At 54.3% G+C, this 23112-nt stretch overlaps 1 protein-coding gene across 2 annotated transcripts; it reads right to left on the reverse strand.

Annotated features, from left to right (window-relative positions):
• Positions 1-10669: 10669 nt before the first annotated feature.
• Positions 10670-22942, reverse strand: ZNF346 (zinc finger protein 346). 2 transcript variants are annotated; one of them, XM_073355155.1, is made up of 7 exons: positions 22856-22942; positions 22277-22380; positions 22079-22174; positions 20701-20845; positions 18668-18907; positions 15752-15845; positions 10670-11776 (listed from the first exon to the last, which is right to left on the reverse strand). In XM_073355155.1, the coding sequence occupies exons 1-7, from the start codon at positions 22914-22916 to the stop codon at positions 11671-11673; spliced, it is 846 nt and encodes a 281-aa protein (XP_073211256.1). In that variant the 5' UTR covers positions 22917-22942; the 3' UTR covers positions 10670-11670. The 2 variants fall into 2 exon arrangements, with proteins under 2 accessions (XP_073211256.1, XP_073211258.1); XM_073355157.2 differs by lacking the exons at positions 10670-11776; positions 15752-15845 and adding an exon at positions 15902-18425.
• Positions 22943-23112: the final 170 nt, after the last annotated feature.

Here is a 23112-nt window from a genome sequence, read left to right on the forward strand (position 1 = left end):
TCACCCCAGAGCCGCTGGCTGCGTGGGAGGGGCAGAGCCATGATCCATGCCTAGCCCTGCTGGGGGCCTGCCCTATGCCCTGGCCCACGAGCCAGCCAGACCAGGGAGCAGTTTGGGCCTGGGGGCCAGCCTGCTCTGCCAGGACGCATGCCCCACCTGTCAGCTTGGTCTAGCCTCGGACACCCTGGGGTGAGGGCTCGGGAGGGGTAGCCTTGGCCCCCCCTGGGCTGGGGGGCTGCCCTGGGGCAGGAACTAGGGCCAGGCCTACCACTAACAGCCATAATCACAAGCAGGCTCCATGCTCCCCCTCCCCCATCTGCATCTGATTTACACTCTGGGGATGGCAAAGCCACAAGGACTGGGAGCGTTTATGGAGCACGGGCCGTTGCAGTCCCCACCCCTCGCAGGCTGCCTGGAGCCGGAGAAACGGGCCCACGGCACAGCACCACTGCCTTGCAGGAGGCACAGCATGTGGGAGCTGGATGCCGAGACGGGCAGGCTCCAAAGAGCTGGGTGGGGGCACTTCCTCGTGGGATGTGGCTGCTCCGTGGCTCCGTGCCCTGGAAGCGGGAGACATCCCCGGGGGATCTGAGCTCCCCTCCTGGCCAGACCCCAGCACCTCCTGCAGGGCCAAGGGCAGGGAGATTCCCGGACTGGAGAGTCCAAGCCGCTGGACTGGGAGCTGGCTCTGGGCTGGGGGATTTACAGTGTTTGAAAGAGCAAGAGCCCCGCCTCCGCCTCCGTGGTCCCTGGCCCTGGCGTGGACTAAACAGACACTGGGTATGGAGCTCCCCCCAGCACAGTCCTGCCGGTGCCCCTCACTCCCGACCCGCAGCCCCTGCTAGCCCAGACCTGGGCCCCCCAGCCCTGCCGGTGCCCCTCACTCCCGACCCGCAGCCCCTGCTATCCCCGACCTGGGCCCCCCAGCCCTGCCGGTGCCCCTCACTCCCGACCCGCAGCCCCCGCTAGCTCAGACCTGGGCCCCCCAGCCCTGCCGGTGCCCCTCACTCCCGATTCACAGCCCCCGCTAGCCCAGACCTGGGCCCCCCAGCCCTGCCGGTGCCCCTCACTCCCGATTCACAGCCCCTGCTATCCCCGACCTGGGCCCCCCAGCCCTGCCGGTGCCCCTCACTCTCGACCCGCAGCCCCCGCTAGCTCAGACCTGGGCCCCCCAGCCCTGCCGGTGCCCCTCACTCCCGATTCACAGCCCCCGCTAGCCCAGACCTGGGCCCCCCAGCCCTGCCGGTGCCCCTCACTCCCGATTCACAGCCCCCGCTAGCCCAGACCTGGGCCCCCCAGCCCTGCCGGTGCCCCTCACTCCCGATTCACAGCCCCCGCTAGCCCAGCCCTGGGCCCCCCAGCCCTGCCGGTGCCCCTCACTCCTGACCCGCAGCCCCTGCTAGCCCAGACCTGGGCCCCCCAGCCCTGCCGGTGCCCCTCACTCCCGACCCGCAGCCCCCGCTATCCCCGACCTGGGCCCCCCAGCCCTGCCGGTGCCCCTCACTCCCGACCCGCAGCCCCCGCTAGCTCAGACCTGGGCCCCCCAGCCCTGCCGGTGCCCCTCACTCCCGATTCACAGCCCCCGCTAGCCCAGACCTGGGCCCCCCAGCCCTGCCGGTGCCCCCACCCCCGATTCACAGCCCCCGCTAGCCCAGCCCTGGGCCCCCCAGCCCTGCCGGTGCCCCTCACTCCCGACCCGCAGCCCCCGCTAGCCCAGACCTGGGCCCCCCAGCCCTGCCGGTGCCCCTCACTCCCGATTCACAGCCCCCGCTAGCCCAGACCTGGGCCCCCCAGCCCTGCCGGTGCCCCTCACTCCCGATTCACAGCCCCCGCTAGCCCAGCCCTGGGCCCCCCAGCCCTGCCGGTGCCCCTCACTCCCGATTCACAGCCCCCGCTAGCCCAGCCCTGGGCCCCCCAGCCCTGCCGGTGCCCCTCACTCCCGATTCACAGCCCCCGCTAGCCCAGCCCTGGGCCCCCCAGCCCTGCCGGTGCCCCTCACTCCCGATTCACAGCCCCCGCTAGCCCAGACCTGGGCCCCCCAGCCCTGCCGGTGCCCCTCACTCCCGACCCACAGCCCCTGCTAGCCCAGACCTGGGCCCCTCCACAGCTCTGCTGGTGCCCCTCACTCCCAACCCTCAGCCCCCTGGTATCCCAGGCCTGGGCTCCCCCTACATCCAAAGAGAAATGGCACCAACACAGGCTCCCCCCACCTGATTTCAGGATTGCTCTGATCCCTGAGGGGGGAGCAGCATTTTGGGGGGAAGGGCACCCCACAATCCCTCATTTCATCTTCGATACAGAGGCACTCAGCAAAACCTACACTTCACACCCCACGCCAGGGACCTCCTGGGGCAGCAGCACAAGGGATGGCTCCAGCTGAGTCACAGCCTGAGCACAGCTGCCCTGGGCCCCAGCTCAGACCCCCCCCCAGTCCCCAGCCCAACCCTGCCCAGACAGACAAGCTCTCCCGGAGTCGCCGGGGGATGCTCGGGAACTGCTCCCCATGAAGCCAGGCAGGACTCTGGGGCAGTCTCCTCTCTGGGCGCAGCCTGTCTGCAGGACACGCAGCTCACCCGGCTTCCACCTTCCCGGGCCTGACCTCGGAGCATTCAGCCTCCTCTGCCCCTCCCTGCGCTTCCCACAGCAAGTCCGCTCAAGTGGGGTCCTGGGGGAGCCAGAGGGTCCTGCCCCCCAACTCCGCAGTCAGACATGACTCTCAGCCAGCCAGTAAAACAGAAGGTTTATTAGATGACAGGAACATGGTCTAACACAGAGCTTGTAGGTGCAGAGAACAGGACCCCTCAGCTGGGTCCATTTGGGGGGGGGGGGGCGTGAGCCAGACAACCACGTCTGCCCTTCACTCCTCGTCCCCAGCCAGCCCCAAACTGAAACTCCCTCCAGCCCCTCCTCCTCTGGGCTTTGTCCCTTTCCTGGGCCAGGAGGTCACCGGATTCCTTTGTTCTCCAGGCCTTTAGCTCTCACCTTGCAGGGGGGAAGGGCCCAGGCCATCAGTGGCCAGGAAACAGGGTGTCGGCCATTCTCTGTGTCCAGACCCCTGCACACACCTGCCCTCTAGGACTCTGCAATGATCATACACCCTTACCCCACCCCCTAGAGACTTACAAACTGCCTAGGGGAAACTGAGGCACCCCCACACGATTCAGAGGAAACATAAAGAACAGTCCCACTTTGTCACATAAGCCCACGACCAATGGAGAAGCAGGCTGAGGTGAAAACAGAGAGGGTGGCAGGGGGCTAATGCTGGGGGCCTGAGCCCCCCCCCAGCCCCTCAACACCCCATAGCCCAGCCAGGATCAGCCAGCCCCAGCTGGCCGAGCCCTCACCAGGGGCAGCTCCAGCCTGCAACACCCCTTCTAGCAGGGATTAGCTCAGGAACCCGGGGCTCAGCAGGAGGAGGGGGACGGCGTATCTGTGTCCCTGCCCCCCCAGCACAAAAAAGGCCCCCACCTGTGAAGACTGGGGCAGCCCCCTCCCATAAGCTGCGACTGGCAGGCTGAATCCCAAATGGGGCCAATGCCCCAGGCTCATGCATGGTGCCTGGTCGTGGCAGTCGCCCCCCCCAGAGAGGGGCCCGAGGTCCTGCTCGCCCATGGGAGCTGAGTTCAGATGGGTCACAGCCCGCCCCCCGGACTGCCCATGCTCCCACCCCAAGGGCTAATGCAGCTGGGTTCCTCCAGTCCCAGCCACGGCTGGCAGGGTGGCCCTGGCAGACACCAGGCAGCTTGGGGATGCTCTGTGGGGAGCTGGGGGTGCCTGTCTCTGCCTGGGCCACAGCAGCTCCAGGCCACCCGGGCCAGAGCCTCAAGGGGGGGCTGCTGTGTTTGCCCCAGGGCTGAACCCCAGAGGACTAAGTTCTCTGCCCTGGTGTGCCCTCTGCCGCCCAGCCTTGCCCCCAGGAACGGGTTTTTCTGCCTGCTGTGCTGGGGGGAGATTCAAGCCAACAAGGATCTACTGCCCCGGGGACAGTTCTACCCTGCCCCAGCCCTGTTCCTGCTCCTGGGGGAAGCGCCCTGCCCGGCTCAGCCCCAGCCAGCCTGGCAGCACCGGGGCCCTGCATAGACACCTGGGCTGGGATTTCAGGAATGGAACTGAACAAAGCCTGGTGCCCCCACGGAGCCTTGCTCCTGGCCCGGGGGAACAGAGGCAGGGCTGGGGTACAGCCAGGAGAGCGAGCCTCTGGCCTGGGAGCGCCCATGGAGCGGTGATGGACTGGGCAGAGCCCACTCGCCCTCTGGATAGGGAGCTGGAGAAAGGCAGGCAGCTCAAACGGGCTGGGAGCCAGGCTGGGGGGGTGGCAGGTGCCTTTACTGGGGAGGGCCCCTGTGCAGAGGAGGCGTGAGGCGCTTGGGGGACAGGGATTTGATGGACTCGGGCCACCGTCCTGTGGACAGAGGAGGTAGAGCCCTGTCCTGATTGCGCCCCGTGAGCACCCAGCGCCAGGGTCCAAGCCAGGCGCTGCCCCCCGAGCGCAGGCAGAGCGTGGGCAGCAGTGTGCGCTCCTGGCCCGCAGCCCCTGTCCTTTGCTTGTCCCTCCAGCTAGTGGCCTGGCAGATCCCAGGGCCAGGATTGCACAGAGAATAGCAGACGCACAGTGGCTGTGGCCTAGTCCAGATTAGCCCCATGGCTTGTGAGCACACACAGCTGCGGGCAGCAGGCCCCACGGGGCAGCACTGCTCTCTGCCGAACACGTCACAGTCACACGCACAGCACCGACTCGAGCACTCAGCGGGAGACTTGAACATCCAGGAGACACACCATCACGCTGCTAGGCCGGGGCCCCGGCAGATCCACCCCCTCTTCCCTGGTTGCACTGGCCCCCACGCAGAGCAGAGGCAAATGTCGCTGCCTGGCTTTGGCAGGGGAAGATAGCAAGTCCAGTTAGCCCGCTATGCCATGGTTGCGAAGCCCCCCCACTCACGACTCGACCCAAAGCCCCAGCTGGCCAAGGGCCCTACAACTGGCTTGGGGAAGTTCCCAAGAGACAGGGCAGGGCAGGGCATTCCCAAGAGCAGGCCTTGGGCTCCAGGACTGATGCTGAGGAAACGAGTCAAAATGTGGACAGTTGCAGAGCATGATGCTGGCAGACCAGCTGCCAGCTCATGCCAAGGTCCCCGCGTCTCCCCTGAACACAAGCGGAGCAACCTGGCTCACCTGGCTGGTAGGACACAGCAGGGCAGGTTGAGTGTTTCAGCTCAGGTATGTGTGTGTTGCAGCCTGCGTTAATCTCACTTGTAACAGCTGCAGCTCATGGGCCAAGAGGATATTGGAGCGTTGGCGCAATGAAAATCACCAGACAGGAGAGGCCCTAACTGGTGGGAAGGGCTGGTTCCCCACAGGTGCCCAGTCCACCCCACAAGGAAGGCCCAGCAACACCCAAGAGACAAGAATGGAACAAGAGAGAACAAGACTTGGTTGTTTTCTCCCCCCCTCCCCGCCCTGAGTCTTGCAAGTGAATTCCTCCCATCAGCTGGGCTTGTAGCTCAAAGCAGGAGGGGGAAGTGCCTGAGGAAATGGGTCTCATTGCAACTTGGACTCTGGGGGCAAGGAGTACAAAGCCTTGACCAGAAAACCCTGGTGCGGACCCTGGGTCAGCCCGAAAGGACAGAGAGCTTGCTTGTGACAGGAGCTACTCCCTTCTGAAGCTTCACCTGGGAACTAACTGGTGAGAGTTGCCCTGCTTCAATCTTGTAAATAACTTGTTTCTTTTCCCTATAGAATAAATTAAATAATTACAGTCTTGGCTACAAACCTTGCCCTTGATACGAGATCTAGGGGGCAACGGCCCTGGGGTAAGCGACTGGCCCTCAGGGAGCGGGAGCAACCTGAACATTGTCTGACTCCAGAACAGAGCCAGGCTGGGGTAATGCTGGAGAAGTTTACGCTGCAGGGTTGGTTCCAGAGACTTCAGCAGAGAACTCTCAGCCCCTTTCGGGTTTATGCCCTGCCTCTGAGCAGTGCCCCGAGAGCTTCTCCTCAGGCACGCTTTCTGCTCCCTGCAGGCCCTTAGCTGGCTTAGTGACAGCAGATTGCTCCCTGGCCAGCACAGGCTGCTGGCTTTGGGGACAGCTGCTCTGCTTTCAGCTAGAGCCCTGCAGAGCAAGTGCAGGGACCTCAGCTGGCTGCAGCAAGAAAGGCTGATGGAAACCCAGCTGGCAGCAGCCCCCTGCAAGCCTTGGCTCTGAGGTCAGGCCGTTAATAAGCTCATCACAGGGGTGATGGTATGCCAGCCTCCTGCCCAGGATGGAGAGCAGTGTTTCCCCATGGAGCAGGCTTTCCTCCTCACAGGCAGCGTGGGGAGCCCCAGGGTGCCTGGCCCAGCAGCAGTGAAGTACGCGGTGGAAACGCTGGTACGCCCACCCTGCAGCTCTAGGAGAGAAAACACGCTAGCTAAAGGACACCCATTCCCAGTTCTGCACTGGGCCAGGAGGCAGCCTACCTGCGGCTGGCTCTAGGCAGCTGCCAGCGATAACCATCCACTGGGGAAGTTCTCGGATACTGAGCAGGGAAGCCCCACATGTTCCCTCATGCTGCCCAAGCTCCTGCCCCAGCAGCGATTTGCACAGACAGGTCAGCCTTGTATGGACTCTGCATCAGCACAATACACACCCATGAAGGCCCTGGCACAGGGCAGGGCCTAGCCACTGCTGCAGCTCTTAGCCATGAGCAGCTGGCCCATGCCCATCTAGGCTCCAACAGGTGATGTGGGGCACATGGGAGACTTCCCTCCCATGCTCCAGGCCAAGTGCAGTGGTCGGCTGGAGGCAGGGCAGCAGCAGGGCCCTGCTGCCCCACCTCAGGTACTAGGGTTACCAGCCATAAGAATGCCCCTGGCCCTAGGGGTGAAGGGGGCTGCCAGCTGGGGCAGACACTCCCTGCTCAGTAGTGTTCAGCTGCCCCTGCTGAAGGTGATTGTGTTCTGGAACGTACAGGAGCAAGACACCAGCTGCCCCTTCAGTGCAGCACAACACCTGGCTTTGTCATGGCCTCTGCACACCCGAATACCTGGGCTGTGCTGATCCCCAGCTGGAAGAGCTGCAGAACCAGGTCAGCACTAGGCCTGGGCTGAGGGAAAACACCAGCTCTCCTGCAGCCAGACATTCACAGGCAAGTGCCGTGGAGCAGCATGGTGATGCTGACTTGGGTCTGGAGGCTGCTGTTCCTCGAAATGGCCAGACTTCACATGGGATTTTGATGCTGACCTGGAGCCTGACTGCAGCAAACAGCAGCAGCACAAGGGCTAAAGCAATTCAGCCTTGTCCCCTTTCTCCTCCACCTGCCAGGGTAGCGCAACACACCAGTGAAGGCACCTGGGGGGAATGACTAGGGGGCCCAGTCTTTCCTTGGCTTCCAGGCGTCCCACATGATGGCGGCTGGTGATGGGACCAGGCCTGCTTTGAACAATGAACAGCTAGACAGTGCTGGGTTTGAGTCATGTTGAGCAAGGGCCTCACTCTGTGCCATGTACTCCGCAAGAGTTGAGACATGGACTCTGCTGTGCCAGCCTCATCGAACCGGTGTCCTCACAGCTTCCCAATGCACCTCTGGGACTGTTCGGCACGCTGGTTAAGACGTGCCGTTACTGCATGGTGATAGCTACTAAGGCAGGTTTCACCCTATAGACTTATACAGTGCTTGGGGATCCAGCTGGGGGAAGGGTGCTTGGGACCCTGCTAACCTGCTCTCCCTTTCACCAGGGGCCCTAGCTCAGACCCCCACTGTTTAAATAGGAGAGAGGAGGGCAGCTTTCCCATGGGAGGGGTCCAATGCCAACAGGAGGTAGATGTCAGGGGCTTGGCTTAGACTTGCGGGCACCCCTGCTGGTCTGTAGCATTCTGGAGTTGCATGGCTCCCTTTGCATGAGTCAGACCCTGAGCTGTAACAAGGATGCTGAGAAGATCCCGAGTTCCCCATACGTTGAGTGTCTGTACCATAGCAGGGCAAATGGCAGGCCAAGTCTACAGCATAGGCAGAGCAGTCACATTCCAATCCTGCAATAGGGAATACAGCAGCCAAGCTGGTCATTTCCACAGGGCAGAGGCCTTCCCACCCCTCAGAGCAGCTCCAGATGCCTGCAACCATGTCCATATCAGAACAAGCAACCTCTGACTTAGGGGATATCCCTGTGCTGTGTCTGCACTCACTACGCCTCAAGCCCTCCAGCATTCTCACCCCTCAGGTGGCACACAAAGCAAGCTGGGAACCAACTCGCTCTAGCCAGACTCCCAGGCAGCAGGTCCGGGCTGGGGAGACAATGGAACTGTGTTGTCACTGACAAGGAGAATCCTGCTTTACACTCTCAGACAAGGCACTGGCTGGGCAGGGTTTTCAAATGGGCATGAAGCAAATGGAAACACATGGAAGTTACAGCTCAGCCCTCTCCGCAGCTGAGCCAGTGTGAAGATCAAGTTTCAGAGTAGCAGCCTTGTTAGTCTGTATTCAAAAAAAGAAAAAAGGAGTACTTGTGGCACCTTAGAGACTAACCAATTTATTTGAGCATGAGCTTTCGTGAGCTACATCTGAATGCATCCGATGTAGCTCACAAAAGCTCATGCTCAAATAAATTGGTTAGTCTCCAAGGTGCCACAAGTACTCCTTTTCTTTTTGTGAAGATCAAGTTATCATAGTATTCTGTCCTTCGAGCTGTGAAACACTTTCTTTTCAAGACATAGCCTCTTAGCCACCACAAATAAAATGCAATTCGGAGCAGGATAATGCAGATTCTACTCTCAGAGCAAAGCAAGGAAGCCACCGCATTCCCCCTCTGCTCTCTCATACTGCACATGCCCATTGTGTGCCATGCTGTCGAGGTTAGAACATACACCTTGCATACAGGACAAGGCCTCAGCACAGTGCCAAGCCCTGAAGAATCGAGGCCAATTAAAGGAAGGCTTTACGCACCCAGAGGTTGGCATATCAGGAAACCTGTCGGCCCCATCAGTCATGGATAAACTAGCTGCCTTACACTGCAGAGCATATGCTGAGTGAATCTCTCAGCATTGCAGCAGCTCAGAGGAATGCCTCCTCAACACAGGGCCAATCTGTCATTTGATCAGCTGGTAAGCTCTACACCTGGACATACGGTGCAGAGCCCTGGGCATAACCAGGGAGGAATGAGGAGAAAGACTGGACTAGGCTAAGTCTGTTCCCTTGATGCATGAGAACATTGTCCCGCTGTGAGTGGGACGTATGCCTGCTGAACACCAGCAGAGCTGTGCTGTCTGTCCCACCACACCCCAGCTCAGGCCTGCGAGGAATAGGATATATTCTCTTACAACTGCCCAGGCCAACCCAGCTGGGAAACATGTTTGGCACAAGTTTTGGAACAGTGAAAGGGGAAGAAGCGTCCAGATTTGGACTCTCCCGTACTGACCCAGTGGTTGCCCTCGCTGGAAACCAGCTACCGGTCACCATCTCACAGCAGCAGCATGAGAAAACCCATCACTGATTGGGTTTCAGCCCCAATATGCCCTGGGCTGCCGCACCCCAGGCCGGCAGGCTGACAAAGATGCACTTTGGTCCACCAGTGCCGCTCACCCCACCCTGCTTTTCTGCCATGAGCATGAACAGGAACGGCAACAGCCAATACACACGCACAGTAACCCTCTATTCAGAGACCTTATCCTAGGGGAACAGCAGGTACACGGACACTGGGTAGCAGAGGAGGCAGCCTGGGCAGTGGAGCAGACCTGCGCACTGCTCCTGTGATGCTGGAAGTGGAGAGCTCCTGGTGTTAACACACAGCGCCTGCCACCAGGGACTCTGGAGACCGGCACACTGAGACTAGAGCTAGCTAGAAAGCAGCACAGTATGGGAGTGTGCAGAATGCACACGGTGTTCCCTTCAGTTTGTTAGAATTTACTGCTCATTAGTCAGTCTGATGTTGGGAAGGGCTCTTCAGCAGGGCAGAGTCAGCCTGTGGGTCTTGCCGTATGGCAAGACTGGAAAGCACTAGGCAGACCAGCAGCAGCCTCTTCTAGTGTGGTAATGCAGGACAGTCTGCAGAGGAGAGCTGCAGCCTGGACTGTGGAGGGGAAGGAGTTCACTCCATAGAGATGTTAGCTCAGAGATTAGCGTCCAACTTGGTCCCCTTGCTTTGTGTGTTCACTTCCCCCGTGCCTGTCATCTTGGTTACGCCTTGGAGCCCAGGCCAGCTCCCAGTCTTACTCCAACGTTAGCTGCTTCACACAGAGCTCAAGGAGAAAGTCAATGGCCTTGATTCGGAATCCCAGCCACAAAGCGGTAATGCCCAACCACCACTCTCCCCAGCCTTGGCAGACATGCAGCATCCACAGCTGTAACACTCCCTCCTATTGGCCCCAGGAGATCACTGTCCACATGTGTCGCAGAGTGGGCACGTCTCCCCCTTTCGAGGGATGGATGTCACTCCTGGGGGATAAAAGCAGCACAACAGACCTGCACAAGGTGTGGGAAACCCCAGGACCCAAGACAAGCCTCATGAGGGACGAGATAGGGAGGACAGCCAAATGGGGGCTTGCCAAGGCCTGGTACAGGGAAGGGGTGTCAGCCTGTCAGAAAGAACCCATGGACAGGCCAGCTGGAAGAGTGCAGCTCTGTGCAGAAGCTTAGTAGAGACTAAAAGGAAAATACCTTAACTGAAGGGAAAAAAAAATACCACACAAATGTGATCTGAGATTCAAAGCCATCTTAGCCCTTCCTTCGGGGGTCTCCTCTAACGAGTCTGGGAGCATTCTCCCAAGGAGCTCAGCCTTGCTAGCACCACATCAAGATTTGCTAACATCTTTAGGTTTTGCATGAAGGACACCTGATTCAACCATTTCCTCTAACAGACTGACACGAATGTTTGACATAAAAAGAAACCTTTGCAAGGAGGGTTTGAAAGTTTCCTTCCTTTCAAGTGAAAAGCGCCATAAGTGGAGGCCTATGGGGTCCTGAGAGTTCTCTGGAGACCCAGCAGCTTGTATTCTCTACTTCTGAGGGCCCTGTCTGCTCCCTGTTTTAGCAGCAGGTTTTGTATGCCATACACAGTAACTATGTAAAGAGACCACCCTAACAGATGCTCCAGAACCAACACGTGCAGAGCTACAGAAAAGCCCTAATGGCAGTCAGTGGACCAAGAAACTTTGTGCACAAACCCAACTGGGGGAGGGGGCAGGAAGAAACACAGCGCTAGGATTTCCCAGTCTAAGCCTGGGCAAGGCTAATTTGTTGGTGTAGCGAAGCGTCCAATCCACACCTCACCTCCTAGCCATTGCCCTATGAGAGCCAGGAGCCTTCCTTCGGTGACAGATACCCCTGGCACAGGGTGTTGGCTCATCAGATGCAGGAATTCCAGGCTGTTTGTTCTAGGTGAGGGAGGAGGTGGCCTTGAGACAGACCGTTTGCAGCGGCTGGACCCTGCCTGTACCAGACACATCCTCACCCCACCAGCCACACAGGAAGAAACTGCACAATGAGAACCGTTCTTGGGGAGCGAGGTCCTGCTGGCTAATGTCTGCTTCTGCTGGATCCTTCATCAAAGAGAGACATCCAGCCCTAGGGCTGATCTACAGGCGCACCTAGGAGGGAACGGCTTTGCTTATCCAGAGGGATAATGAAGCCACTGTGGGCTGGCAAAGAATGCTTGTTCTTGGGCCTCTGACAGCTCCAAGAAAAGGGCTGCAGATTGCTCTAGAAGTCCTGGCTGAAGTAACTGTAGCCCCCAGGGGCAGTTGACTCTTCCCGAACATACTGCTGCCTTGGGAACCGTCCTACGCTGGGCACTGCTCCTGGCATCCTGCACAGTGAATGGAGGGGGGAGGGGAAGAAAGGGAGAGTAGACATAGTCAGAACCACTCTGGAGTCTGTCAGTTATCATTGCAAAAACAAACACTGCTATCATCAGCAACAACCCTATTGCAGCTGGGCAGCACACTTACATCAAGGCAACGTGCTTTCAAGTGACCTATTTACAGAACTAAGCACAAAAGTCAGCACCCAGTGCTTGACAGCGCCACTCTAATGTCTGTCAAGTGTTTCCATTATAAACCAAGTTTCCTCAATTTCTTCTCAGTAAGGTTGTAGAATCCACCTTGGAGCTGGCAGCCAGCAAACAAGGGCTTAGACCAATCGCAGCTTAGAACAAACCAATTACAATGGTGCCAAAGACTGGCAACCCCGGAATTTGTGCTCCTGGGAGCTAAAAGCAGCTTCCTGCTGAAACTCCACTGTTGAGGGTTTTTTCTGTAATGGGGAGAATTATTGCTCTGCCTCACTAGAGGGAGATCGGAGTTTTTCTGGCCACGTTTCGTGACATTGTTCTTTGGACTAGCATTGAAGGACCCTGTGTGGTAGACAAGCGTCTTTGTGGGTGTTCTCAGCTACAGAAAGGTAGATGTGTGCAGTGTAAGGAGCTGGGGTAGGGTCCCACTTGTGTTTTCTGCGAAGAGCATAGCGGATTTGAAGGCTCTACAGAATGGCTAACAACACTTAAGAGGTCACTAAAAATGCCAGCAGGCGTTAGTCCTATTTCAGCACTAGAGGCTGAGGAGCTCATTCACTGTGCACATGCCACGCCTCTGCCTGGAGGTGCAATGCCCCAGTGCAAGAAGCCAGCTCACCAGGTACATATGGAACACAAGCACTAGTGAATGATGCGTGCGAGTCCACAAGCACCTACAATTGGAGGGGGACACTAACAGCCTCCTGCCACCCCGAAGTGTCCTGAGCTTGTACAAATGCAAACAAGGTCAGAACAAAGGCCAAAGTTCTGGGCAGGCGGAGCCCTCAGCACCTTGCGCTGCAAAGGCTAGGCACCTCCCCAGCGCAGTGTCCTGGCTTGGGACACTGTCAAACCCTTCTGACAGGGGAGTTTGCCTGTGCCGGAATAGTCCCACCGTTACAAAACCCAAGGAGGGGCTGCTATTCCCCATGGTACAGAAGGGTAGCGAAGCACCTTCCTTCTGCCTGTCCCCATTCCCAGATTTTTCTGAGCATCTCTGGAACATGTGGCTGGAAAGTAGGTTTTCACCACGGAGATTTCCTACTACTGAGCTCCCCTCCCTTTCTAAGGAACACTTCACCCTACCAGTTTGGCTTCGTTACGAGAACCCTCTAATTTAAAGCTCAGAATCAGGGCTCCCAACTGGAAGAGTCTAGTACAAATGTTTGTGGTATAATGGATCAGATCTTTGCCTAGCAGCCTACGCTTCTGGAACTAGTTCTCAGGCCAGTAATACACCAAGTAGAGCAGGTAATTTGGTGTGCATGGTTCTTAGGGGCACAGTGTCTCAGGTTACAGTACACTTAGGCCATGCCTACACTACCTGCCGGATCGGTGGGTAGTGATCGATTTATTGCGTCTAGTGTAGACGCGACAAATCAATCCCCAATCACTCTGCCGTCGACTCCGGAACTCCACCATGGAGAGAGGCGGAAGCGGAGTTGATGGAGTGGTGGCCGTCGATCCCACGCCGCAAGGACGCAAAGTAAGTGATTCTAAGTCAATCTAAGATACACAACTTCAGCTACGAGAATAGCGTAGCTGAAGTCGACGTATCTGAGCTTGATCCCCCCCAAGTGTAGACCAGGCCTGAGTGATACTGTCTATGATTGAGTGCGCCAACTTCAGACAGGGCAGCAGAAAATGCTGGAGCTGCAAACAGCTCTCCGGCTAGGCTATTTTCAGATCAAAAGCTTTATTGCTCCAGAAATGTTGCTTGGCAGAAGGAAGGCTAGACAACTTGACCTGAGATGTCCATGCATATGGGACATATGCCTGATGTTATATGGCTTATTTACTGCTTAGCAGCTGGTTGGTGTTTTTGGTTCACAACTAGCAAACAGCTCTTATATGTAGGGCCCTACTAAATTCATGGTCCATTTTGGTCAATTTCATGGTCATAGGATTTTAAATATAGTAAATATCATGATTTCAGCTATTTAAATCTGAAATTTCACGGTGTTGTAACTGTAGGGGTCCTGACCGAAAAAGGAGTTGTGGGGGGGATGTCGCAAGGTTACTGGGGGGGCGGGGGAAGAGGGTGGCCACTCTGCTACCTTTACGTTTGTGCTGCTGCTGGCACTGCCTTCAGAGCTGGGCAGCTAGAGAGCGGCAGCTGCTGGCTGGGAGCCCAGCTCTGAAGGCAGAGCCCCGCCAGCTGCAGCGGAGAAATAAGGGTGGCATGGTATGGGATTGCCACCCTTACTTCTGCACTGCTGTCTGCAGAGCTGGGCCCTCAGTCATCAGCTGCCACTCTCTGGGCACCCAGCTCTGAAGGCAGGAGCGCAGAATGGTGGTGTTGCCTGATATGGTGTTGCCACCCGTACTTCTGTGCTGCTGTTGGCAGGGTGCTGCCTTCAGAGCTGGGCGCCTGGGTTCCGACCACCCAGCTCTGAAGGCAGCGCAGAAGTTAGGGTGGCAATACCATGATCCCTCCTAAAATAACCTTGCGACCCCCCTGCCACTCACTTTTGAGTCAGGAGTCCCAAGTGGAGAAACGCTGGTCTCCCCTGTCATATCGGTATACGCACAGGATAAAACACACACGAGACCAGGTTTCACGGTCTATGATGCATTTTTCATGGCCAGGAATTTGGTAGGGCCCTAATAATATGCTAGTGTGGCACCATGGATCGGCCTGTAGAGGGAGCTGTCTAAGCAAAACTGACCAGAGTGTAAACTGCAGTGTAGTCATAGCTGTGTCAGTCCTGGATGAGAGACAAGGTGGGTAAGGTAATCTTTTATTAGATTAATTTCTGCTGGAGAGGGAGAGAGAGAGAGAGAGACAGACAGAGGGCTTGGCTACACTTACATTACATATTTCAGAGTAACAGCCGTGTTAGTCTGTATTCGCAAAAAGAAAAGGAGGACTTGTGGCACTTTGTGGCACTTGTGTTCACCTGTAGCTCACGAAAGCTCATGCTCAAATAAATTGGTTAGTCTCTAAGGTGCCACAAGTCCTCCTTTTCTTTTTACATTACATAGCGCTCTAACTTGCTGGCTCTGGGGGGGGTGAACCCCCCGCCCAAGCGCAGCGAGTCAGAGTGCTTTAAAATGCTAGTGCGAGCCACACTCCCAGCTAATCCCCCCTCCCATGGAGGTGGATACCAGGAGCGCTGGGAGAGCTCTCTCCCATCTCATGCGTGACCACACGCACACTTCAGTGCTTTGAAATTTCCAGTGTAGCCATGCCCAGAGAGACAGCCACAAGCCTTCAACCCACACCACTTTCCCTTGAATGGCCCCTTACAATAGGTGCTAACTACTGATGCTAAACAATCTGTTCCACCTTGCATTTAGCTGTGACCCTGGGAGTACCTTTTCCAGACCGGAAGAGCAGCTCTGGGTGGCTCAAAAACCTCTCTCACCAACAGAAATTAGTCCCATAAAAGAAGAAAAGGAGTACTTGTGGCACCTTAGAGACTAACCAATTTGCATCCGATGAAGTGAGCTGTAGCTCACGAAAGCTCATGCTCAAATAAATTGGTTAGTCTCTAAGGTGCCACAAGTACTCCTTTTCTTTTTGCGAATACAGACTAACGCAGCTGTTACTCTGAAACCTCCCATAAAAGAGATTACCTCCCTCACCACGTCTCTGTGTAAGCAGACACTAGTGGATCTCGGTCATAAAAGGAGGTGCACAAATTTTCGAAGTGCATCATTTTGATTGAGAGTCATACTGAAATAGTGCCCCCAATTCAATGGCATGAAACGGAACGATACACTTTAACTACTGCCATTGTAAATGCATTTAAACCAAAGGTCACTTACTGATTCTTGTGTTTGAAGCCGCTGATGTGAGCTTGGTACTGCTCTATGGAATTCAGTACTACATTACAAGTGTTGCAGGGGTACCCCTTCCCAGCTGAAACAGACATCAATGTTAACAAACAGCTATCCAATCACTTGGTGCCTGAGGTAGAAATAAGCAAGATAAATCAATCAACTGGACACACCAGTGAAACAGTTGCTAAACAGAAATAAATGGCATGTAAAATCCAGCATTTTGACTGGCTGAGGAGATAGCAAGCTCTCTATCTGCCCCCACCAATGGATTCTTAACAGAGGCCACAGCCACTTGGGGAACAGTGTGCCAAGCCAAAAACAACGTCTCCAATCAGAGTGCAGGTTTCTTCATTACAAAATGCACTGTAATGTTTCTGAGGTAGTTCACGCTCTTTCAGTGGCCTGGGGTAGGGTTTGAGAGTTTTCAGTCCAGACACAGCAATGCCTCTGCATCTCCACTTCCCTCTTGATCTGTGCATCTCAGTTTCAGACAGCGAACTTTCAAAGAGGGAATTTTTCAACTTGAAGTACAAGGGAAACAGCACCCCACAAGATTATATACACAACATCAAATTTTAAGATACAGCATGAGATTCTGTATGCCATCCCTCAGTCACACATTAAGCTCTGTCCTGATACACAAAACTGCAGAACTCTTTCCTGTTGGTTGCTGTCTCCGATATATCAGTGCTCTTGGGTACGATGTCAAACTCCAGCTGGAGTGAGATTTCTGGAACTTCTACTGGAGGTCAGAGATGCTGAGCACAAGGAAGTGGGATCAGGAGTGGAAAACATGCCACAGCGTAGGAGGCTAGTTCAGGGGACAACTACACAGAATTTTTTCTAAGATGAGAATTGCTGTGTACATTCCCAGCTCAGACCCTCAGGCTGCAAGCTCCTTGGGGCAGGGGCTCCGTCTGTTTGCTAACGTGCCATACACAAAAAAATACTAAAAACAGGCATCTTAAGAAACAACTAAGAGGCCAAGAACACACACTTCAGACAACATAACTTAGGGGGAAAAAACAGCAGTACAACAACTAACAGCGCGAAGGGCAATGCAGCAAACGCTCCTTACAATGCTGATGTATTGTCAAGATTTTGGACTGTTAGGCCATTTAACTTTGAGAACAGTGATCTAGAGTCAGATTTTAAGAGCCAGAAGGGACTTATGACCACCTAGTCTGCATTGCTGCATAACCCAGGCCAGAAAATTTAAGTCCACCATACTTCCTTATGGGAAGACACTCAAGTTAAAGCGATTTAAACTGCATCTCTGCCACCCTATGCTGGTTGTGTTTAAAAGGAGCTTTTTAAATTGTGAGGTACCTAAAGTTACTTATATAAAAGAGAAGAATTTAGATGCGACTGCGGGCTAATCAAGATAGGCACAGCCCCAAGATAGGCAGTCCAGGGAGATAACCGGAAGGACCATGCTAGAGAAGATGCCAGAGCCTCCAGGAAAGCACAGATTTGACTTGGACCCCAGGTTTCATGCAGGGGAGTGTGGGTGTATGACATCTGAAAGAGCTAGATAGCAACTGTACAAAGATCTGACAGCTGAAGGAGTTGGACAAAAATAGACAAGTAGTTCAGACCAATGCTCTTTGTGCTGCATATCAGAGTGGCTCCTGATTGCAGTCCAGACTCTGAAATCTTGTTTGTGATAGGTTAAATGTAACACGAGATGTGACAGGCATTCAGGTGCCTCAAACATCCCATGGAAGAGTACAGTTACTCTAGCAACAGTACAGTCTGTCTACTACAAAGATCCCAGGGGTCACAGCATCCACCTGCACCTGACAGGGTCAGAATTTAAATGACTTAGTGTTATCTTTATTTGAGTCACAACAGAAGACTGACACTAAACCAGGGCTCTACTGATTAGGGAAGGAGCAGATTTTTAGACCATCAGATCACTCCATTGCCTGACCATTTCTAGTCTAAAGCTGGATATTATGTGCCGTTGGCATCTTCAGTTTTACTGCTCAAGGGGCAGGGAAGACTGCTTAGTATCGATACCCATTACTTGTTAGTGCCATCAGCGCCTGAAAGGCGACATGCAAAGGGTTAAAATCTGGGCTTGTGCCCTTTTACGTCTCTTTAGACTAGCGAAACAGGGCCCGAAAGGGAGGTCTATTGAAAAGGATTTCCTTCTGGCTGTTATTTTTTATTTTCAAAATATCAGGAATGTGAAGTCTGGTTTCTCTGGTGCGAGGAGGTGCAGTGGGAGGTACAGAGGAGTTTATTGTGAGCTTTTAAAAACCTTCACTGCATCTTAACAGAGACTCTATACACAACACTGTTTATAAACAGCAGTTACCAAAAGAGAACATAATTTTAAACAGTCCACAAATCCCTCTCAATAGCTCAGCTTTCCCTCCAGTATGTGCTGGGATACAGCAAGCACACAACCTCATCAGATAGGACTGGAAAGACTGTCAAAACAGGCAGAACCCCTTGCAGTCCCTATGTATACATCATAGAGCAGTAAGATTGGTGCAAGCTCAGCATTTTCTCCCATGGCAGGGCACCCTGAAAGGTACCTTTGGCGCACTGATTGCCACCTCTGTAGCTCCAGTTTGGGAGCAATCCACTTGCTAGAAATTCAACTTGCTCCTAAGATCCCTCGGAATCTTTATGTCTTGAAACTTTACATCTAGACAGACAATATAATTACCAACAGCTAAGGTAATACCCCAAGCAATAACAGGGGTTTATAATGGAAACACTAACCAATCCTACCTTAAAAAACAAAAATTGTGCAATTTGTTGTAAGTCTCATTCTGTTCCCTTCAAAAGGGTATCAATCCCAAAGCTTTCACACCCCCCACTGCCGCCGTGAGACCCTCCCACCCCATCCGTCAGCTACTTTGGTAAGCTTGGCTGCCCAGGACTCACCCATGGAGGAGGAAGCAGGCGTGTCAGAGGTACGACCATAGTGTGCCATCAGCTTGAGTTTGGTCTCTTGCTTTCTGTGTTTCTTCCCTACATAATGCTGTTTTGCCATGAGCGGATTGTTGAAAGTGGCATGGCACAGGCTGCAGAACTTGTCAGGGTCAGAAGTGTTCTGGTTCTCCTCGTTGGAAGATACAGCAGAGGGAGGGAGGTCAGCCGGGGATTTCTGTGGAGGCATCGTTACTGTAAAACGAAACAGAACGCCAATTACCAATATTTAGAGATGTACAAACTAAGCAGCCAGAGTCAGTCTTTGGAATTTTCAGTTTGTTTCTACAGAGAAGGGCTTTTGACACAAGATTTGTTGGAGGCTTTTCATTTGGATCTGTACACATCTTTTCCTTTCATATCCCATAAACAAACATCAAATGGTAAGACAAGTCAGAGTTTCCAAGTTAAATCAGAACTGCAGATCCTCCTTGGCCATATCTTAGAGCACAGCAGGCCAACAGTGACATATTTAAAGAAACTGGAAACAAATCACCTCCCACCCACAAGGATGTCGCTCACTTCCAGCAAATGGAAAAAGGGAAAGAAAAGATAAAGAACAGAGCAAAACCCTCCCATAATGTTATCACGGAGCGTGGGGGAGTCTGGGGCCTGCACCCCTCTTACTGGGATTCACGGTGACTCTCAGCCAGCCAGTAAAACAGAAGGTTTATTGGACAATAGGAACACAGTCTAAAACAGAGCTTGTGGGTACAACCAGGACCCCTCAGTCAAGTCCTTCTGGGGGGCAAGGAGCTTAGATCCCAGCCCTTGGGTTCCCTGCATCCACCACCCAGCACCAAACTGAAACCGAAACCCCCCTAGCAGGCTCTCTCCTGCAGCCTTTGTCCAGTTTCCTGGGCAGAGGTGTTACCTCCCCCTCCCGGCTCAGGTTACAGGCTCTCAGGTCTCCCATCCCCAGTGACAGGTTTCAGAGTAACAGCCCTGTTAGTCTGTATTCGCAAAAAGGAGTACTTGTGGCACCTTAGAGACTAACCAATTTATTTGAGCATGAGCTTTCGTGAGCTACAGCTCAAGTGATCACTTTAGATAAGCTATTACCAGCAGGAGAGTGGGGTGGGAGGAGGTATTTTTTTCATGCTTTGTGTGTATATAATAAGAGCTTCTACACTTTCCACAGTATGCATCCGATGAAGCAAGCTGTAGCTCACGAAAGCTTATGCTCAAATAAATTGGTTAGTCTCTAAGGTGCCACAAGTACTCCTTTTCTTCATCCCCAGTGAAACTCCCCTGCCACATTCCAAGGACAAACACTCCCCCCGCCCTGCTGCGTCACAACTGTACTTTCAGAGTAATTTTCTTTCAATGGTATGATATTTAAATTGTGTGTGGAGGACCTGATCCTGCACCATTAGTCAATAGTAGCCTTGCCACCAACTTCATTGGAACAGGACTGAGCCTGATTAAGTTAATTGACAAATGCACACAGTTCCATTGCTGTATGATGAAAACACTTGCAATATACTCTTATGCCACAGTGATAGGCACCTTCAAAATATATGAGCACGCTCCCGCAGTGAGCAAGTGACCTGGTCTCCTCATGAGCACCTCTTTTTATAAAGTCTCCTTATCTGACCCAACGCAGAGGCTCCAAAGGATAAGAATGCCAGAAGGGATGCAGAAGTCTACTCTCTCTGCATGCACTGTACATGGAGAACTAGGCACTCCAGTCACTCCAAATTATAATTACTTTTCTTAAAGCAAGCTTCAGGGCAATGCAAGTCTACAAAACAGACTACCAAAAGGGGAAACAGAGTTGTTGGCATGTGTTTCACCAGGCTGCCACATGCTTCTGATTTCTAACAGCACTCATCTCACTGGGAAAGCATTAGCACCCTTATGCCAGAGCTGTAGCAAGGTACTCAGCCACACTAATCTAGAAATCATGATGTGACATGAGTGGGAAGATTACCTACTTGTGCTGCTCCCTCACAGGGCACCCGTACAAGTACTGCAGACGGCCATACCTTCCATTTTGGGGGACTGCTGCTTCAGCTTCAGGTTCTTGGCATGAGTCTTGCCTAAGTAGTGAGACATGGCCACAACGGGAGAGGAAAAGGTCATGTTACAGATGGGGCAGCATTTGTTCCGGTCTTCTCCACTGCTGCTCTCCTGTTCACAAGAAGGAACATTGATGTTTGAGAATCTGAAGCAACCAGACGTATTCAGCTGTCAAGGCCGAGGAATTTGGTACAGCTTCATTCCTTCCTTTGAAGAACCGTGTTCTCATTTCTGACTAGTCTCACTTTCATTAGGTAGTGGCACACTTTGGCAGGCTATTATGACCCAGAGGAGTTGAGGACAAAGTAGGTGGCTGAACTGGTGTAGGTTCCCAGCCTATTCACTACAAGATATGGACCACGCAATACAAAGCATTGCAGCCAACTCTGTCAGCTATAATTCAAAGCTACCTGACTAGGTTAACAGTGTCTATTTTATTCTGAACCTACCACCACACACACAGATCCTCCTTTTATACCATCCCTGAACTGTGTATTCCTTGTGGGCATATGCAAGAGGCTGGACTGGAGAAGATTTGGAATTAAAGCTGAAGTAGTGATAAAACTTGCATCTGTTACTCAAACTGCATAATCATCCTGCAGGCAGATGGCTGGAAATGCCTTAAAGGCACCACAACCACCAGCAATGGGAACTTTGAGTAACAAGAGATCATCCAAAAAAGTAAACTCCAGCAATATAATTAATTCCACAGGACATGCTCACTGACAGTAAGTTACCATAGCAATTACATTTGTGACTGCTCTTAATCACCTTTCACCCTCACCTGTCCTTCCAAATGTTGCTTCATAGCAGTACTTCTATCGGGGTGGGGTGGGGTGACACATTTATTTAGATTGCAGGTGTTGCCACACACTGGCTAAGAGGTGTGCTCACTGCAGCAATGTGTAGCAACTCAAGGGCTCAGCTGTCCTCACTAACGGCTGGTCTACACTACTGCGCGGGGTTGATCTAAGATACGGAACGTCAGCTATGTGACTAGCGTAGGTGAAGTCGACGTACTCAGACCTGATGCTCTCCCATCAACTCCGCTTGCGCTCCTCTGTCTGGTGGAGTACTGGAGTCGAGGGGAGAGCGCTCAGTGGTCGATTTATTGAGTGGAGACTAGACATGATAAATCGATCCCCAATGGATTGATCGCTGCTCACCGACCAAGCAGGTAGTGTAGACAAGCCCTAAGTTACCCAATTTCAACAATCCTCTCTCTGATGTATTATTCCATATTCCACTGCACCGGCTAAGTCCCTGTCAACGAAGCACTCCTCAGTGCTTACAGGATGCTAGTCCTCTTCTAGAGCTCTGAGGCCCTGTAGTTTTCTACATCACCTGCTTGGTCTCCAGCTTTATCTTCTTCCCCTGACTGAACTCCTCCTCGCCGTGAATCGACATGTACCGCCGCACTTTGTTTGCGTGCTTTTTGCTCTAGCAGGGAGTGAGGAAGAAAATCGGGTTAATGGTCAACAACTATTCTATTCAATTACATCCAAAATAAGAAACCCAGCAACATCTTGCTGCCTGCAGTACCTGGTAATGAGCAAGCTTCTGGGACTCTGAGATGAGCACTGCGCTGCACACTTTACACTGAGCGTCTGTGAAAATGTGGCCGTTCTCTCGGATCATACGATCAACTGTGAAGAACAAGACGCGGAGACGTGTTGCAGTTTACTCTCAAACAAGGTAGCGCCTAGTAAGAGACTCTGGACCCTGAAAGAACACTGGGCCACGGCTACCGTCTTCCAAGAGCTCTCACGTGAATGTAGTTAGGGGGCCTCGTGTCTTGGATTTTAAATCTTTAGGAGTAAGTAATAAGTCTCAGCACACCCGAACCCGCATCTCCCGTGCTGCGGAAGCGGAGTAACCCCCCCGGGGCCAGGCGGGGCCCGGGCGCTCACGAATCGAGGAGGAAAGGCCGCCCCGAACGCCCTGCCCGCTCCCGGGACGAGCGGAGGCCCCCGGCCCGTCCACACGGGCCACGCTCGGGCCGCGGGCGGGCGGGCGGGCGCTGGTCCGGGGACAGCCCCTCGGCGGGCGCGGGGGGGGCCCCGCTGCTGCCCCCCCCGGCTCTGGGAGAGGCCTGGGAGCTCCCGCGGGGCCCGGACCCACCTGCCTCCTTCCCCACCGGCAAGGCCGCGGCGTCCCCGTTGCTACCCGCCCCGTCCGCCATCTTCTACTGGCGCCCCGGCCGGCCCCGCCCCCAGCACGGAGCTATCGCGAGAGCTCCTTCCTCGCGGGGCGGGGGCCGCTGTTGCCGCGAGCTCCGCTCGGCTCTCCGGCGCCGGCGCAGGGCACGTGACACAGGAGGCAGGCCGGGGCCTCCATGTTGGTTGCGGGCAGAGGCGGCCCGGGCGGGGTTCCCATGG

The sequence above is a fragment of the Lepidochelys kempii genome, chromosome 8, assembly GCF_965140285.1.
Source record: "Lepidochelys kempii isolate rLepKem1 chromosome 8, rLepKem1.hap1, whole genome shotgun sequence".
NCBI classification, from domain to species: Eukaryota; Metazoa; Chordata; order Testudines; family Cheloniidae; genus Lepidochelys; species Lepidochelys kempii.

Coding starts and splice junctions, on each gene's coding strand:
- ZNF346 (XM_073355155.1), bottom strand. CDS start 22,916: ATGGCGGACGGGGCGGGTAGCAACGGGGACGCCGCGGCCTTGCCGGTG. Junction 22,175..22,276: donor AGAAGCTTGCTCATTACCAG/GTACTGCAGGCA, acceptor ACTCCCTGCTAG/AGCAAAAAGCACGCAAACAA. Junction 11,777..15,751: donor GGCTTCAAACACAAGAATCA/GTAAGTGACCTT, acceptor TTCACTGTGCAG/GATGCCAGGAGCAGTGCCCA.